This window comes from Carassius gibelio, chromosome B16 (assembly GCF_023724105.1).
Source record: "Carassius gibelio isolate Cgi1373 ecotype wild population from Czech Republic chromosome B16, carGib1.2-hapl.c, whole genome shotgun sequence".
Classification (NCBI taxonomy): domain Eukaryota; kingdom Metazoa; phylum Chordata; class Actinopteri; order Cypriniformes; family Cyprinidae; genus Carassius; species Carassius gibelio.
The window spans coordinates 10,870,378-10,887,627 of NC_068411.1; the positions used below are offsets into that span (position 1 = coordinate 10,870,378).

Here is a 17,250-nt window from a genome sequence, read left to right on the forward strand (position 1 = left end):
CATCACGTTTGTCACAGCCCTACACAGTCAGTTAGTGATGTACCAAAATTCCGGCAACTGCAGTAGTTTTAGAGGGCAGCAATCAATAACCAAAACAGTGACTTTTTAATAGTATATCTCTGATGCTGCGTTGTGACTGTGTCAGCATAAGTTTCATACAAACAGCCTGGATAAGCTACAACAGGTAAACATAACACCTACTGTATGTGGATATAATTTACTGTAACCAAAAATTATACTTGAGTAGCAACATGTAGGCCTAAACATTTTTGGGCTGAAATATTGATAGGTGGTTCATTGCTGAAGAATATGAATTATGGCTGGTTTAATATATCACCTGAAAACAATGTTCATGTTGTTTTCAGTTTTAGTTTTTGGCCAATTGAAAACTTTTCAGTTTCTGTTTCACAAAAAAAATTATTTCTATACACCAGTAAATTTGGCAATGTTTAATTGCAATCTTTATGAAATCTGAAAATGAATAGCCATGTTTTACACTCTTAAAAATAGAGGTGCCTAAGAGGTTCTTCAGAGGCTATGGCATAAAATAACATTTCAGTCAAAGGTTCTTTAAAGAACCATCTCTTTCTTACCTTTTTATAATCTGAAGAACCTTCTTTCGCCACTAAGAAACTTTTGTGTAACAGAAAGGTTCTTCAGATGCTAAAGGTTCTTTATGGAACCATGTAGGCAAAAAGGTTATTCTATGGCATCATGAAGCACCTTTATTTTTAAGAGTGTATACTGGTGTGTCCATCTAGGCTGTTGTAAGACAGCATGGTTTTATTAGTAGTAGGGTACCATTTTTCACAAGCGTTAAAAAATAAGTTCATTTCACTGTCAGTGGAGCATGAAACGAACATAGGGCAAAAGACTCCCGCTGTACAGTCTTGTAGAAAGATGCATGCTGGGTGATGGTTCAAAGCACCCATCAGTCTTTTCTTTGTCTTTGATCCCACTCCACAGCAGCTAGGGAACCCCACTGTGAGAAACTGTCTGCCTTAAAGGAACCCTCAATATGTTTTAAAGAAGTGTACTGAATAATCGCATTAAAATCCCATGTACAAGTCATTTCTACAATTTTCTTTTCACACACACACACACACACACAAAATATAAGTTCACCTGAAGATCACTACTTATGTTGCTATTTATGATATTTGCTCAGCGCCTTAAGAGCTGAACTGAGCCATGAACACAGGCCATGACGCGGATTCAAGCCTTACCAAAAGATCGTCGCAACCTGATTTGAACTAATTTGTTCAATTGTTGGTATGTAATCCCAGAAGAAGCAGTGTAATCATTGCTAACATGCCCAGACTCACAAGCTTGAAATGTTGGGTGCAGAATGTCCCATTTGAATTGGGAGATTGTGTTATCTGGGACTCTTCATAGTTATATTAGTCTCAGGTGTTCAAAATTTGGGGCACTATACAAGACCTTTTGAACTAATAGAAGCCACTTGGGTCTCTAGTTGTTAGAGCCCTGGACTTTTACTTGTTCTTTGACATGATTGCTTTGTCTAAATGGGTATTTCTCTCTCAAACACTGTCTGTGTCTCCTCCTCACTTGTCCATTCTCTTTGCTCTTCCTCCAGAGCCCTAGAGACAAACAAGTACAACCACATCACTGCTACTTACTTCTTGTTGGCTGAACGGATCCTGAGGGAAAAGCAGGAGAAAGAGGTGCAACCTCGTTCTTCCAGCCCCAGCAACATCAAGGCCCACTTCAGGTACCTCATGGGAGTTATTCTATCTTAGCTGTCTGTCATTTAGTCATTTGTGTTTTGTCAAAAGAGTGCTACTTTTAGTTATGTATGTTTTATCAAGCACACTGGGTTTTGGTGCAACATGAAAATCTCAGTGTTGAAGATGTTTGAAACGTTTTTGTGACCTTCCCAATTACAACCAATTGGTTTTGCCATGTGCCACATTATACCAAGAGAGCAAGAATTAAAATAGATTGGGAGAGGAAAGGAGTGTGTCTTCCTTTATTGCAGAATCCCATGGGCACCCTGTGGAATGTCTTTATTTATGTTTGTAGAAAGGTCAGGCAGTGGATCCCTATGGTTTTAATGGTAATTACATTTTAGGAATTTTTTACTGCAGGCGCTATCACAACACAGACATAATAACAAAAATGTAATTGAAAACCCAATTACATGGAGATTTGTACATTCATGCCATCTAGTAACAAACTTGAACTGGTACCAAAGTAAACCAGTGGAGAAACCATGTGGTTAACTTTCCTCTAAAAATTTGTACTTGGCTCCTGCCTTAGTATATTTGATAGCAATGCTCTTAATCATTATTATTATAATTATTTTTTGTAATTGTCTAAATAAACTGTTTCAAATTAGTCTGCCATGCATTAGTGGACATAGGCAGGCTAAGTGCAGGTTTGTTGTCTCTCAGAAGGTTGTCTGTGTGGAGTAAGGGGCAGGATTCACTGTAAGAGGTTGTGAGAGGTCAGCTCTGCTAGATGTCAGAATCCCTGTCTGTTCTCCATGCTGTGTGTGGACAGCACGCACATCCTCTGAGCACCGCACTGGGTGACAAATGTGTTTAAAAGATGAGGCTGAAATTGGTTTGGACTGACCTAGAAAAGCAGTGAGGCTGCGGATGCTTTCTGAAAGGAGCAGGCAGTGGAAGAAATGAGAGGATGTGGTGGGAAAGAGATGTAGGAGAGGAAGATGTTGGGAGGGGAAGAGTCCTCAGGATGCAGCAGAGATCATGAGAGGGTGACAAATGCTTTTTTTTTTTTTTTTGGGGGGGGGGGGATTCAACATATATAAACTGAATGGAAAAGCAAACTGAGCCTCCCAGATTCTTCCCAGAATCATGTAATTCGACCTTGGCTATAGGTAAGCCAGATCACGACTGCAGTGTTCATGTTAAACAGTTTGCCCTTCATAGACAGAGAGAGTTTATAGGATGTAATGTGCTCAGAATTGTAATTCCTGATCCTAGTGCAGAATATAGCAGTAGAGTATAAATTCTGACTTGAATGTTATTTTGACATATGAGGTTGATTCTTGATATTATGCAGAATTTTCAACGTTTACACTGACAGCAGCATTTGCAACAACCTTATTAGACCATTGCAGTATTTCTGTAAATATTTTTTTTAATGATGAACAGATATGATAATGTTTACGATCCTTTCTCATCAGGCCTGTAAACACAACTAGTCCGATTTTGAAGTCCACTTCATTATGTCCTAGAAATGGTTACTCAATGTTTGAATTGTTTGGCTTGTCTTCATACCAGCATAAGGTTTACAGTGTTAATGCGGAAAGGGCAACCGGAGAGGACGTGCTGGAACCATGTTTCACCAATTTACTTTGTTCCAAAGCCTCAACTGAGTATATCTTTCCATAGCAACTTGCCTGAAAGTGCACATACTATTCGGTGTAAATGAAACTCTAGCAGGAAGGTTAGAACATAAGAAAAGACAATAAAAGCAAGTTACAGTAAGTATTCCGAGTTATCTTGTAAATCGCCATGTTCCTTGCTTGAGTGCTTGGCACGAGAAGGAAATCTGGCTTTTGTCAGGGACTGTCATTAACATTTGGGTTGTTTTCCTAAGGCGGTCTCGAGAGCTTCTGTCTTTAAAAGTCAGGCAAATGGCAATGTCCAGCTTTACTGACTATCATCTGCTTAAGTTACCACATTATGCTGTTTTTGACTTTGGGGAATTGTACTCTTTTTAAGGCAAGGTTATTTATATCAAGGACTGTGTCCCTTTTTCTTTTTTTATTGCAGGCAGTCATGGCCAACCAAAATCGACATGCATCAGGACATCGAGGACAGCTTAGCCTCTTCATCCATCTCTCATGCTGGGGGTCCACAGTCTCCTGCTCGCAGTACAGAGAGTCTGCTAAATGGTCACCGCAGTAAAGGGCTTCTGGAAGTGAGCCGTAGAGAGGAGATTAGCGAAGCCTCCAGCAGCTCTGCTGCACCTGCTGCTCTGCTCCCAAACCTTCTTAAACCTGGGGTCGTGGCTCCCCTTGCATCCGCTTCAGCCAAGCAACGAACCTGCCTCTTTCGGGTGGAAGAAGATGAGGAGGAGGAAGAAGAACAGGAGCCTTCACCATTGTCCACTCAGGTGGTCCTACGCCGTAAACCACTGTCCATCACCAACCGGCTTACATCTCGCAAAAGTGCCCCAGTGCTCAATCAGATCTTTGAGGAGGAAGGTGAATCAGATGATGACTTTGACATGGATGAGAGTCTTCCACCCAAGCTCAGCCGGTTGAAGATGAACATCGCATCTCCTGGCACGGCTCAGAAGCGATACCACCGGCGCAAAAGTCAGGGCCGCGGTTCAAGCTGCTCTAGCTCTGAGACCAGCGATGATGATTCAGAGAGCCATCGCAGACGACTAGACAAAGACACAGGGTTCACCTACAACAGGAACCGCAGGGACAGTAGTGAGGGTCCACCTGGAAACTCTGGGGGCAATGGGGGTGGAAGTAGCGGAGGACAGAGCAAACCACCTGGGGAAGGCAACTCAGGACCAGACAGGGGCAGTCCTCCAGGAGGGGGGAATAGTGGTAGTACAGGAGGGGGCAGTGGAGGAGGTGGGAGTACAAAAGGACAAGGAGGCCCTTCCAGCTGTTCCCGTAGCAACAACAACAATGCTTCATCTGGCTCGACACGTAGTGCAGCTCGGAGTGCTGGGGAACTGGTAGAGAGTCTGAAACTCATGAGTCTATGCTTGAGTTCCCAGTTTCAGCATCGCAGCTCTGGAGGTTGTGGTGGTGGACGGTTTATCCTAGATCCTCAGAGCCTGTCCAGCGTTAAAGTCCAGGAGAAGTCCTCCTGGAAGATGTGCATTGGTTCTAACAACAGTCTAGACAAAGTGATCAACCCTGCTTTGAATGGTGGCGTTGGGGCGATGGAGCATTATCAAGACCAAACGGCAGTCATGTTAAATGAACTTGGCCTGGTCAAGGAGAACAACCTGAACTTGAAAAATAATGTTCTCCAGCTACCTCTGTGTGAAAAGACCATCTCCGTGAACATCCAGCGAAGCCCCAGGGATGGGCTACTCTGTGCCTCAGCCCAGGCCAGCTGCTGTCAGGTCATATGATGGCACATCACACGGCTGGTTCTCAGAGTGGATTGTTTCTATTGCCACATTTGTAGCAAATGATGACTTGAGTTCTCCACCAGTAGCTGTCTATGACCTCTCTTGATCCCAACTTGACCTTTAAATCTGCCTTCTGTGTCGTCTTAAACATTCTTACAACTTATTTATTAAGTTCTCCTCTTGGACCCATTGGTTTTTAATGAAGTGCACGCTGCTATCCTTTTCTTTTTTGTATCTTTATTTTATTTGCCCAATTAGACTTCGATATTTGTTTTCCAAGTCCTGTTCAGTTTGCTTTTTAGCCCTTGAGATGAAAGTTTCTTAAAATGAATTCCATGGTTGAAACACCACCCAATCAGTCAAGAGTTGTGGAAACTGTATGTATAAATAAATGACCTTTAATAAAATGAGATTTAAATTAAGACCAAGAGTATGATAGAACACAACATGGCAATTCATAAAATAAGCACTTAAAGAAACTCGACCACAACTGGTGTTTGTAAATTTTAGCCCCAATATGATTGTAATGAGATGGTAATACAGTAAAAGCAATAGTGAGAGTAAAGAACAAAGCCTTTTTTTACTTCATAGTGCTGTCTGATGAGTCTTAAACTGAATAACCATTTGCACACTCTTTTTCACCTTTTTTTTAATTGTTACTGACTGTTTCCAAGTCACCATTTAGAAATGTTCAATATAGAAAAACTTTTTGAGGTTAATGACAATCAGTTGCAATAACAATAGATATTTTTAATGGATCATTTCCAAAAGGAGGCTACAAATAACCCATAATTTTATTTAATATTCTTTTTTTTTTTATTGTTTTATATGAATAACATTAAAACACATTCACCATGTTCTTGATTCACATCACACCAAATCACTTAGTTTTAGTTTTTTATATATTTCAGGAAACATTTGGGATTTGCGTGTAATTTATACACTGAAGTGGTAAAATGTTGTAATTCCATCTGTGAAATAAATACTCTCTTAAGTAATAATGTTTTGCCAAATTTGCAACCCAGACAGCACTGTGGATACACCCACACATATATGTGTTCATCCTAGTTTTTATCAAATTAGAATTGCACTATGGTATAAGTATTAGTCTAGAATTAGGATACTTTAAACACCATACAAATCACAGCAGGGGTAATTAGCCTTTACAATGCTGTTTCTGCCAGAGCAAAATCAAACCCACAGACAGCGACAGTGTTCAGCTTGTGTAGAACAGAATAGCATTGAGTCCGTTCCCCTCTTTCTCAATGTCTTTATTAAAATGATATTTGAATAGGGAAATTATTTTACCATTAAGAACTCTTCTTTGGCTTAATAAATATTTTTCGGTTCCTGACAATAATCTGTCATCTAACCCCTGTTGTTCTTGTACTTTCCAGCTTTGAGTTACTGTATATACCAGTCTCCGAATCGACTGGCTTTAGGGGATGTTTTTAACTATGTACATATATTTTTTTAAAAGTTTATTTTTTGAAAGAACTGCTGTTTTAAAATGCTGTTTTGGATGTGAGCCTTGAACTGGCTTATAGTTGGGATAAAATTGGGCTTTTTTTGTCACCTGGCCACCTGATAACTGATAAATAAAATGCATGGTATGTATTCTATTCAGTGGATGGCCACTCTTTCAGGAAATATGGCTTCAAGAGTTGGCCATTGGGTGACCATCGACTGGTATAGAAATAAGTCAAAGCTCTACGGGACTGTAGGTGTGAAAGAATCGGTCGCGAGATTTAAAGGGCATTTGCAATAAGCTAAGCTATAATTTGCAGCTGTGTGTAAATATAATTTTGTTTAATTTTTATATTTCAAACCTGTACATCCTTCAAATGGCTTCACTTGACCCAAATTATCTTAAGTATTTCTGTTTTTGTCTTTTTGTTTTTAAAAATAAACTCTGTAAATATTGGTGTAAATATGGTGCTCTACACTTAGAAATGCAGTATTGGACTTCTTGTTCATAGCTGTAATATAGCCTTATTAGATATGAGTGTCAAAAACAGAGAAAGGTAGGTTGAAAAGAAAACAGTGCTATATGCATATGTCAGTCTCTGACTTTGTCCTACCCTGATGTAAACAGCTAAACGACATGTGCATGTGTTGTGCGTTTGACATTATTGATCCACATTCATTCAGACAAAAGAACCACCACAAAATGTTACAGGACCAAACCATGTACTGGCTTACAAAAAAAAATAAAAAAAAAAGAAGAAAAAAAGAGAAAAACTACTTTGAAAAAGCAAAACGAATAAATGTTCTGTTGCAGAAACTTGTCTTTAAAAGTTACATATAGCTATGGTGATGTCCAGAATTAAATGTGAAATATGTTGTCTTTAAACCTGGACTCCCTTTGTCCTTTTTTGTGTTGGAGCCCTACTTTTTTTCTTATTTAATAGTTTGTTTTACTTCAAAATACATAATGGAAGTGCAATGATAATATTTCACATCAAAGTGCTTTCTATACAATAAAAGAAATGATGGTTCAGAGTTTCGCTGGACACAATGTCGAAAGAAGTTAAACTTGACAGAGTACCGCTGCCCACAAGCCCCTGCTGCTGAAAGGTATTTGCTCCTAATTTACTGCCCGCTTTTGCTGCCAAGGCGTCTTCAATAACCAAGAGCTTTTCAGGGATACTTCTTATCCAAGTGCATGTCCAGCTTCAGCTTCATGGTCGAATACACTGTTGCTGTTGTCAGTAGAGCACCTTGCGAGCACACAGACACGTTCTGCATATTGTCAATGGAAACCGCTGAGACTGCTTCACTGTCAGAAAGTGTGACAAGCTGTTCCATAATTAGAATGAGTCGTAAGTTGGCTAGTCACACTGCCCTCAGTCCTCAGCTTCAGGAAACATCAAGTGTGAAGACACAGGGAGTTGTTTGTTTGGCTCCTAAAACCTAGTCTTAAAAAAAGTTTTATCTTTCTCTATATCAAGCCTTCTGCTTAAACAGAATATGGACATTGATCACAAAATGAAAACGTGGTTACTGAATTGCTGATATTTTAAAGTCTGAAGAGATGGGGAACTGTTTATTTTGGTGTTTTTGGTAATGCAGCATCGGAGTTTAAATCTGATAAATAACAAATGTCCCAAACACAAACATCTCATGCCAAGCAATGAAGGGGTATTTAAAATGTTTATTTTCAGGCAGACAATGTTGAATATGCTTAATTCAAGTACAGTACAGGGTGAAGTGGCCTGACATCTGTAAACAAAAGCCATAAGAGTTAAAAATAATACAGAGATGTTTCAAGGCACTGCTTTGTCTTTGGTAGAACATAGAGTGAATGAGAACCAACAATGAAACAAAATTGACATTATATCCATTTTTTCGTTTTGTTTTTTTAAGCCCGATGTCTGATATATTTCTTCTAATTATCTCTTTAAAACATTTTTCAGACAATCATGAATAAAAATAAAGTACTTTGACAACCAAATCAACCTTTTTATTTGACCCCATCATGCACCAATTGGATCCTCTCATTATACCATTAACCGTTTTATTGACAGAGAAATAATAAAACAACGCGTGCAACTGCAATAACGGGAAAACGGTCTTAAAACCATGTCTTATTCGTAAGTGTACAGCATCAATAAGCCATTGTGTGGATAACTTGGCGAGGAGTGCATATTTAAAGTCGAAGTCAGTTAAATATAATACTAGATCGTTTACAGCATGTGTACACCTCGAGTACTTTCGTCGTGTTGTCGTCACCCGTCACTTATTCCACGTATTTCAGGTCTCCGTATCTTCCAATGTTTTCTGAAAAGACAAATAGTATCAAAATGTTAATGTTAGAACTTACTTGGGAACCTAGACCAAAATAACAGATGAACAGAGGGTGAAAAGAATATCTAGGATCTATGTGTACAAATGGTCACAAAATATGATGTACTACTCTGGGGTATGTTCCCCCTTCATCCATATAATCTCTTATATAAGAGATGTAACATAAATAACCAAGGCTTATATTCATAATCTTTCAGGATTCATCATGTAAGAGAACTGATTTAGCATCAGTTCTCCCTGGTCTAAATAAGTCTTACACGTTGGCTTATAAAAGGCGGAAACTGATCTTAGTTCTGCGTACACACAGCTCCAGGCAGGACTGTGTTTTAAATGAGTCACGCTGGGTTTTCAGAGATGGAGGGGAGCAGGGATGCTGCTATATTCTGAAAAGCTTTTTAACAATTAAAGAACATTACAGAAAGCTACTAAATCTTTCTAAAAGACAAACACTATGAACCCATCTACCCGTAACAGATGTTTTTCTCTGCAGCATCCACAACTCCCTGACTATGGCCTATGCAGAGTTTCATTTAATCAATTAGTTTCACTGCCTGCAGCGAACCAGAGCAAATTACATTCTCACTCAAAAAGTGTTAGGTGCAATTAATTTTTTAATCCAAACGAGAGATCAATAGGGCCGGAGCTGCTGACTCTGTGGTTCTCTATGTATAAGTTCAGTGAGACTGAGCTCTGCTCTCCTCTATGAGAAAACTGCACAATGGTTATTACTAGGTACAAGATATAGAGGCCCTTCAAATGTGGTGAAAGAAAAACTTCATTCAATAATTAAAGAGGTCTACACAACAGTTCTCATACTATGGCCTCCACTGAAATCTCCTAATCCTTTTATTCCCCCAAGAAAAACAATGGAATTAAATGATTACATATATAATCTCAATCAAATATAATGGGTATATATAAAGTATTACTTACTGTTATTATTATTATTATTATTATTATTATTATTATTATTATTATTATGTTCTTGAAATGCTTAAAAGAACTTACCTACAAACACGAATGTAGCAAATGGTACCTCAGCATTTTAGTAATGGTTTATTATGTTAAAAGCATGCAAATTCCATTCTTCGGATTAACTAAGTTAGGTAATTCACAATTTAGTATGAATGCATAGGATTTCATTCCAGTCTATTTTTTTTTTTTTGTATATTTAAGAGGATTGCCTCTTTAAAATTTCCTTCCTCTAAAACACTATTTGTTCACATAGTGAGTCAATCTTTCTTGGCTGCTCACAGAGACTGGATTTGTGGAAACTCATCTCAGGAGACACTCCCTTTGCTTCGGGTGGGCTGAATTATCAGTAACTAAAGTGAGAACTGATGTGTTCAAACAAAGGTGGTTGACGTGCACCGAAATGGAACAAATATTCTGGATTACAAGGAAGGCCCTGATGGGCAAACTGAGATAATTAACAGGACCTGTCAGTATTGATTATGTTAGAAGTAGGTGGGTTAAAAGATTTGAAGCTTCTGCAATTCCATCATCACTCATGTTAACAACTGTACTATAATTCAAGTGCAAACTCAGGGTCAATAAATCATTAGAGGTTGAACGGCTGTGTACAGTCACATTGATAAGATATCGTCTATACAGCCTAATCATTTATGAAAAAAACCAAGGGTGATTTGGGTCCAAAATCGGACTCAAAGTTTGCAGCACTGCAATGTTGGCTGTATTAAAAGTTTTGACTTCATTTTGCTTAACACCATTAAAGGTTAACATGGGACATGTCACATTCTCGTGGACTTCAGCAAGTTGACAGATTGCCTCAGACGGCTGGCTTGTTCCACTTCCTGAGATGGTGGACAGGCAATGATGCGAAAGCAGACTCAATCTTACGAAGTCCATCACGCTATCAACATTCTTTGGCACTAGAACTGGATTTTGGACCAGGCCAAAGAGGCTAGTACCCCGGAGCCTCTGACTAATCAGAAACTGGTCCATTGGTGTGCAAAACAGGATCTGACAACTATAGCTTTTTGGCCCCTTTAAGTGTATAGTACAAGATAAAACCCTAAAAAGTGTTTTAAGTCTAATGTAAGTGAAAGTCTTGACATTTGCCAAGTATGGTAACCCATACTCGGAATTAGTGCTCTGCATTTAACCAATCCAAGTGCACAAACACAGCAGTGAGCAGTGAACACACTGTGAACACACACCCGGAGCAGTGGGCAGCTATAGATCCAGCACCCGGGGAGCAACTGGGGGTTCAGTGCCTTGCTCAAGGACACTTCAGCCGTGGTTATTGAGGATGGAAGAGAGCAGTGTTCATTCACTCCCCCACCACCTACAACTCCTGCCAGCACAGAGACTCAAACTTGCGACCTTTGGGTTAGAAGTCCAACTCTCTAACCATTAGGCCACAGCTGCCCCTGTGCAACCAAAACAAACATTTTCAAAGGTCCGGTCCTGTGTGGCACACTCATAACTTTGTCTTAACTTTTTTTTATTTTTTTTATCATCTATGATGTCCCAGGGTGTCCACCACAAAATTTTCATCGGATCACAACTTTTACAAGTGTTCAATTCTGCTCCTGCTTGGCCCCTGTCCTTTAGCTTCAACCTCCATTAATCACACCTGACCAAAAGTAATCAAGGTCTTCAACATTAATAGAATCTCCCAGGCAGATATGTTTGGACAAACTAAACTCTGTTGGATGTTGGCCCTTCAGGATAGGATTAGACACATCTGACCTCCAGTTAACATGGTAAGTGTGGTGCAGTATCAGCTGGTCTGTGCTGAACGCAGACTCACTATAGGTGGTAATTCAAGCTTGAATTGCTCAGAAGGTAAAAAAAAAAAATCTATAATCTGGTATTTACGCAAGGGACAGGAGGTATGATTAATTACATTAATTTGTATCACATTATTTATTTTTATAATTACTCTCATTAAATTAGTGTGATAAACTGACAGCCCGAGTTCTTAGATAAGTGGACTCCATCTTTCAACAAATTGACATCTGTTGGAAAAAGCAAACCATTTATTATCAGTTCTAAAATGAAGCAAATTAAAACCCAGGACTAAGCATGCATGCAAAATACAAGCTGCCGTTTAAAGGGAAAAACAGCAAACTTTTTACTTATGGATCACCCATGGTTGAAAATTGTAGACACCAACATCTTTTCAAGGATCGAGCTCAATTATTGACGTTAAAGTGAGAAAATATACAAATGTGAATTAACACATGGATGGTTCCAAAACATTTCCCTTCATGTACAAAAAAGATGACGTCTGATCCTCACTGACAGCCTCTTTTTTTGCTTTATTTTCCTATCAGCCACTCATATGGCTGTTACGGGTTAAAAAGGTCTCATTCAGCTAAACGGAAAGACTTAAATCGCCAGTTGCCATAATGGTTCCATGAAAGTGTTGGCAGCTTGGCCTTTTCCTGAAGTTCACCCCGGATCCTTTCCAAACGCTGGCCACTAAAAGGGGGTTTCCACTGCCACTGAAAGTGCCGTCTATTTTGAGAGTCCCTTTGCCCTAGAGCAGGGCAGGCTTTTCTTCTGACAGCTGTCTTTACCTCTCAAGCTGCTGAACACATGGAAACACAGCTAAACGGCGTCATGTGCTGCTAGCTCATCACTAGCACTCTCAAACCACAGGACCAAGCACCTCCCAGAGGTCCTGCAGTCTTATATCACAAACCAAATGTGCCGTCTAACTGCAGTTGGCACTTTTGAACTCTTCCGATCTGGACGAGGCCAGTGAAGCTGTTAGCTAGCGTCCATCATTATGACAGATAGAGTCTGGTGAAGACGCACCGCCAGCACTCGCAGAGGAATGAGCCGGTGTCAGGTGAAGTTTGTGAGAGAGAATGAGAGGGGTAGAAGCCCAGAAACATCACGTCTTCAGTCATCCTGAAACATAATCAATGTGTTTTACAACCCGTGTCTCTCTGCTAAATTAAAAAGAAAAAATGTTAGACGGACGAAACTTCTATGGAGTCCCGCCTTCATCGCAGATCGTCAGCCAAGTGCTTCATCATTCCATTAAATGTGCTGTCTTCATTTCGCTGTGAGAATGGTCTTCCCTTTTCAGTAGCTACGCTCCCACAGCTACAAAGATGATCCCTGACTACACAGTCTTTATGAAACTGGGGCCATCAAGATGCTTTCATGGCTTCCTCTTTGAATAAACCTCTGGATCTATTAATGAGCGAACAATCATGCAAATCAGATTTAACTACTCATTCTCTACATAGTCAAGGGTTAGATGCAGGATAAGTGATTTGGTTTGTTATAATGGAAGGCGTAAGACTATAAAATGTTCATCCAATCAGCACGTTCCATTACGCTATTGCAGACCGAGCAAGATTGGAAGCCGTATTGTAATATTATTCACTTTGTACTCTTTTGAAAGTGTTGATTTCAACCCTCCACTAACATCTTCTCTCTTTGTGATTTTAATTATCCTCTTGTCTGCATTCATATGTTTTGCGTGGCTTTGGAGAATGAATGATTTGCGAGGAAGGGTGGGACCTTAGGATTTCAAAGCAAGCTTGCTATTGTTAGCCTCTCTGACAACTTCTACCCTACCTTTAAACACTGAATCATATTTTCAATTTTTCTTGTACTTAATCTTGATATGGATCATATACGTAATCTCGGTGTTAAGTTTATATTATTATATTATAAAGTAATCGCCGTTCAATATTAATTGAAATGTGACAATCTGCAAATGTAGCCTTGTAGTCTGACCCAGCAACATATCAATTGCAATTATGTTGAATGTTTTAATAATCGAAAAACCCACATAACCACTTTCCAGATCTGAGAGCGCTGACATATTTCTTATAGAACATAATAAAGTGTTCCTGCCCTAAATTTAAAAAGCAAATAGGATTTATGTCACAGCAATGGACCATGATTTGGTACATGTTGCTATTCAGTGATATAAGAGAAGGGATATTTTCATTCTAGAGATCAATTTACTGGACAGGCCGAGTCATCAATAACTTTTGGTCTTTTGAGAAATAAACAAGCTATAATAGACAATAAATATTAAATAAATGTCATAAAAGCTTTTTGTTTTGTTTGTCTTCTTTTTTTTTTTTTTACCTTCTACTTCACAGATTGATAGTAGCTATAATAGCTATTAAAGCGATAGCTTACCCCAAAATGATAATTGTCAACATTTAATGACCCTCAAGTAGTTCCAAAAAAAGTATCTTTCTTCTGTTGAACACAAACAAATATGTGTGTGGTTGTGTGTCTGTGTGTGTGTGTAGGTGTGTGTGTGTAGGTGTGTTTTAAGAATGTTGGTAACCAAAATTGCTGGCAGCCATTGACTTTCTATTGTGTATTTTGTATGGAAGTCAATGACTACCAGAAACTATTTTTGTTTGGTTATTAACATTCTTCAAAATATTTTCTTTTGTGATCAAAAGAAAAAAAGAAACTTGTATAGTCTTGGAACTACTTGACGATGAGTAAACAATGAATTGTCTCTTTAAAAGGCTAGATGTCAAGATGGCCTCTCTTTATTGGCTAAAGATTAACTAGTCACATGGCGTTTACAGCTCAGGTGAATGCCTTAAAAAAAACTAAATGCACATGAACGAGATGGCAGAATTCAATTCACAAACTTTCGGGGGGTCCAGCGCCAGCTGATCAACTGCCATTAAAGGAACACTCCACTTATTTTGAAAATAGGCTAATTTTCCTACTTCCCTAGAGATAAACAGTTGAGTTTTACCATTTTTGAATCCATTCAACCAATCTCCAGGTCTGGCGGTAGCACTTTTAGCTTAGCTCAGCATATATCATTGAATCTGACAAGACAGTTAGCATCTCATTTAAAAATGACCAAAGAGTTTCTATATTTTTCCTATTTAAAACCTGACTCTTCTGTAGTTACATGCTAAGCTAAGCTAAAAGTGCTACCGCCAGACCCGGAGACTGGCTGAATGGATTCGAAAATGGTACAACTCAACTGTTTAGCTCTAAGGAAGTTGGAAAATGACCCTATTTTCAAAAAAGTGGAGTGTTCCTTTAAGATAAATGACAGTGCAAATGAATAGCTCTCCCCAGGTATTATAAACCCCTTTCCCTTGCACATATTTATCAGGGTCTGCTTTTCAGCAAATAAGGTAGAACCAATTGATATTCATAAACCAGATGATTTTATAATCTCCCCCCTACTACTTGTCGTTCCTACACCATTGCACACTAGTGCTGTGATTTGCTAAAACCAACACATAAAAATCCCAAACTATTAGAGTAGTGCTCATCATGTATCCAAATTAACTGGAAAATATTATAATCCACGGCATTAAGAGGCAAAGGGGGGCCATATCACACACATCTTATCTGCTGTTAGTGAGAGGAGAAAACACAAGGCCACATTAAGGAAACGCTGGATGCCAACAGCACACGCCAGCTCATTGTCATTCACAATCCAACTGTGCCACATCACTAGAGCCATGGCAACAGACTTACCGACCGAGGGTTCGTCTCTGTAGAAATAAAGCCAATGAATCATGTTAAAGCGTGTCAATGCTGTCGCTTTGTCAGACATTGTATGGAATCATTATTAATACTTTAGATATTAAAGCACACCCTTTCCTTTTTAGAAGAGAGACGGTTGTCTGAATTCATTATGGCGAATGTTATAAATGTGAATCACTGTTTCAGTCTAATTGAGGCAGGGTAAGGTTCATATCCATAAACAATAAATTAATGCCACTGGCACCACCTACCTTGACTTCTGAATAACAGTAAAATTTACAGATATACACAGATGTCTTAAAGGGATAGATACCCTTAAGAATTACAATTAAGTTCCGTCATTGTCATGTCATTCCAAATCTCTATGATTTTCTTCACTGTGTGGACTATTTACTGTGAGAGATATGTTAAAGAATATTTCAACTGTTTGTGTACATACTAAAACCATTGGACCCCAATGACTTTCATTGGACAAGAGAAAAGAACAATATACATAAATGATCATAATTTACATTTTTAAGGCTCCTTTTGTTTGGATATGTTTGTTTTTGTTCAGAAATTTCAGAAAGATTTCCATACTCTTTGTATTAGTGTGTTAAATTGATGTACAATTTACATTTACATTGTTACAAAAATCTATTTCAAATAAAATGCTGTTCTTAGAACTTTATATTCTTCTAAAAATAAATCCTTTCATAAAATACAAAACAGTTATTTTTAACTGCAATATTTCTATATTAAGTTTCCACTGTTTTCAAATTAAAGACATTTGGTAGATGCTTTTATTACTTACAATATCAACAAGCAGCTACTATAATATTATTGTATATTTTTATTATAAATAGATTTTATTTTAATTACAGCTAAATCTCACCATTTATGCATTATTAAACATCATCTTGCTTCAAAAATAAGCTCATGAATCTAATTAGTATCAACTGTGATTATGCAAATAAATATTTTAACAGTGTAAATTTAATATTTCCTTATTAACTCATTATTTTAAATGTAATTTTTTTTATTTTTTTTATTGTTTTACAAATAACCAAATTTATATCAGAGATGATAACTGAGCCCTGCTGGCTGAATTAAACATGCAACACAATGAGGTCATAAAACAGCAATGTTACATACTTTTGTTTGAAAGGCAGTTCGCAGCAAGCAGTATGTCAGTATTTTATTCCAAACATATCCTTTGTCTTTTGAGGAATACTATTTTTCCCTCTCATTATTAAATCTGCTTGGGCGGACTGCTGCATGTGTTTCTTTGTGAGTGACCTACTTCTTATGCCGCATACGAGCTGATAAACATCTGCCTAAATAGCTAAACCTCATTAGCAAACACTACCTGAACACACTCTGTATGTCAGCAGAGCATCTCAGCATGTACAAAGGTCTCTCCGGATCATTTAATGATCAGAACGCATGTTAATGCTGCTCTCGCCTCTTCTGAGCCGAAAGATAATGGTTGCCGCATCAACACTTATGTTGACGCAGATATGTGTTGTTGACTCTGTGAAGCCCACCGAGGCACATACTGTTTGCACTGAAGTACTTCCTGACAGGGCCTGTCATATAGTCTGTCACATTTCCTGTTTGCATGCAATAGATATGTGCACATGCACAAACGTGTACTCACCCTTTTCTTAAGAGCTTCTAGGGAGTCAAACTCCAGCTTGGCTAGTTTGACTTGGATATGTTTAGGAACATCTGGAATGACGAATGCCAGGATGAATTTGAAGGCGAGGAGAACATGCTGCAATAAACAGAAAAAGACTATTTTACTATACAGTATTCATGGACTGTCATTATGTAACATCTATATGTAATATAATTAAGTTCTAAATACACATCAAATATCTTTTTTTTTTTTTT

The 17,250-nt window shown here is 38.4% G+C and overlaps 2 protein-coding genes across 3 annotated transcripts in view; one reads left to right on the plus strand and one right to left on the minus strand.

Annotated features, from left to right (window-relative positions):
* LOC127975035 (SNF-related serine/threonine-protein kinase) overlaps nucleotides 1-7,447 on the plus strand; it is a 48,009-nt gene extending 40,562 nt beyond the window's left edge. Inside the window, exons 5-6 of the mRNA XM_052578769.1 lie at nucleotides 1,598-1,732; nucleotides 3,765-7,447. Of these exons, the coding sequence (XP_052434729.1) occupies nucleotides 1,598-1,732; nucleotides 3,765-5,094 (1,465 nt within the window). The 3' untranslated portion in view covers nucleotides 5,095-7,447. The remainder of the gene's footprint in view (nucleotides 1-1,597; nucleotides 1,733-3,764) is intronic.
* A 781-nt stretch (nucleotides 7,448-8,228) lies between these two features.
* Nucleotides 8,229-17,250, minus strand: part of LOC127975036 (anoctamin-10) — a 39,824-nt gene continuing 30,802 nt past the window's right edge. Inside the window, exons 13-15 of one of the 2 annotated variants that reach the window (XM_052578770.1) lie at nucleotides 17,015-17,131; nucleotides 15,367-15,383; nucleotides 8,229-8,874 (exon numbers count right to left, since the gene is read on the minus strand). In XM_052578770.1, the coding sequence (XP_052434730.1) occupies nucleotides 8,823-8,874; nucleotides 15,367-15,383; nucleotides 17,015-17,131 (186 nt within the window). In that variant the 3' untranslated portion in view covers nucleotides 8,229-8,822. The remainder of the gene's footprint in view (nucleotides 8,875-15,366; nucleotides 15,384-17,014; nucleotides 17,132-17,250) is intronic. The other variant, XM_052578771.1, reaches the window with a different exon arrangement.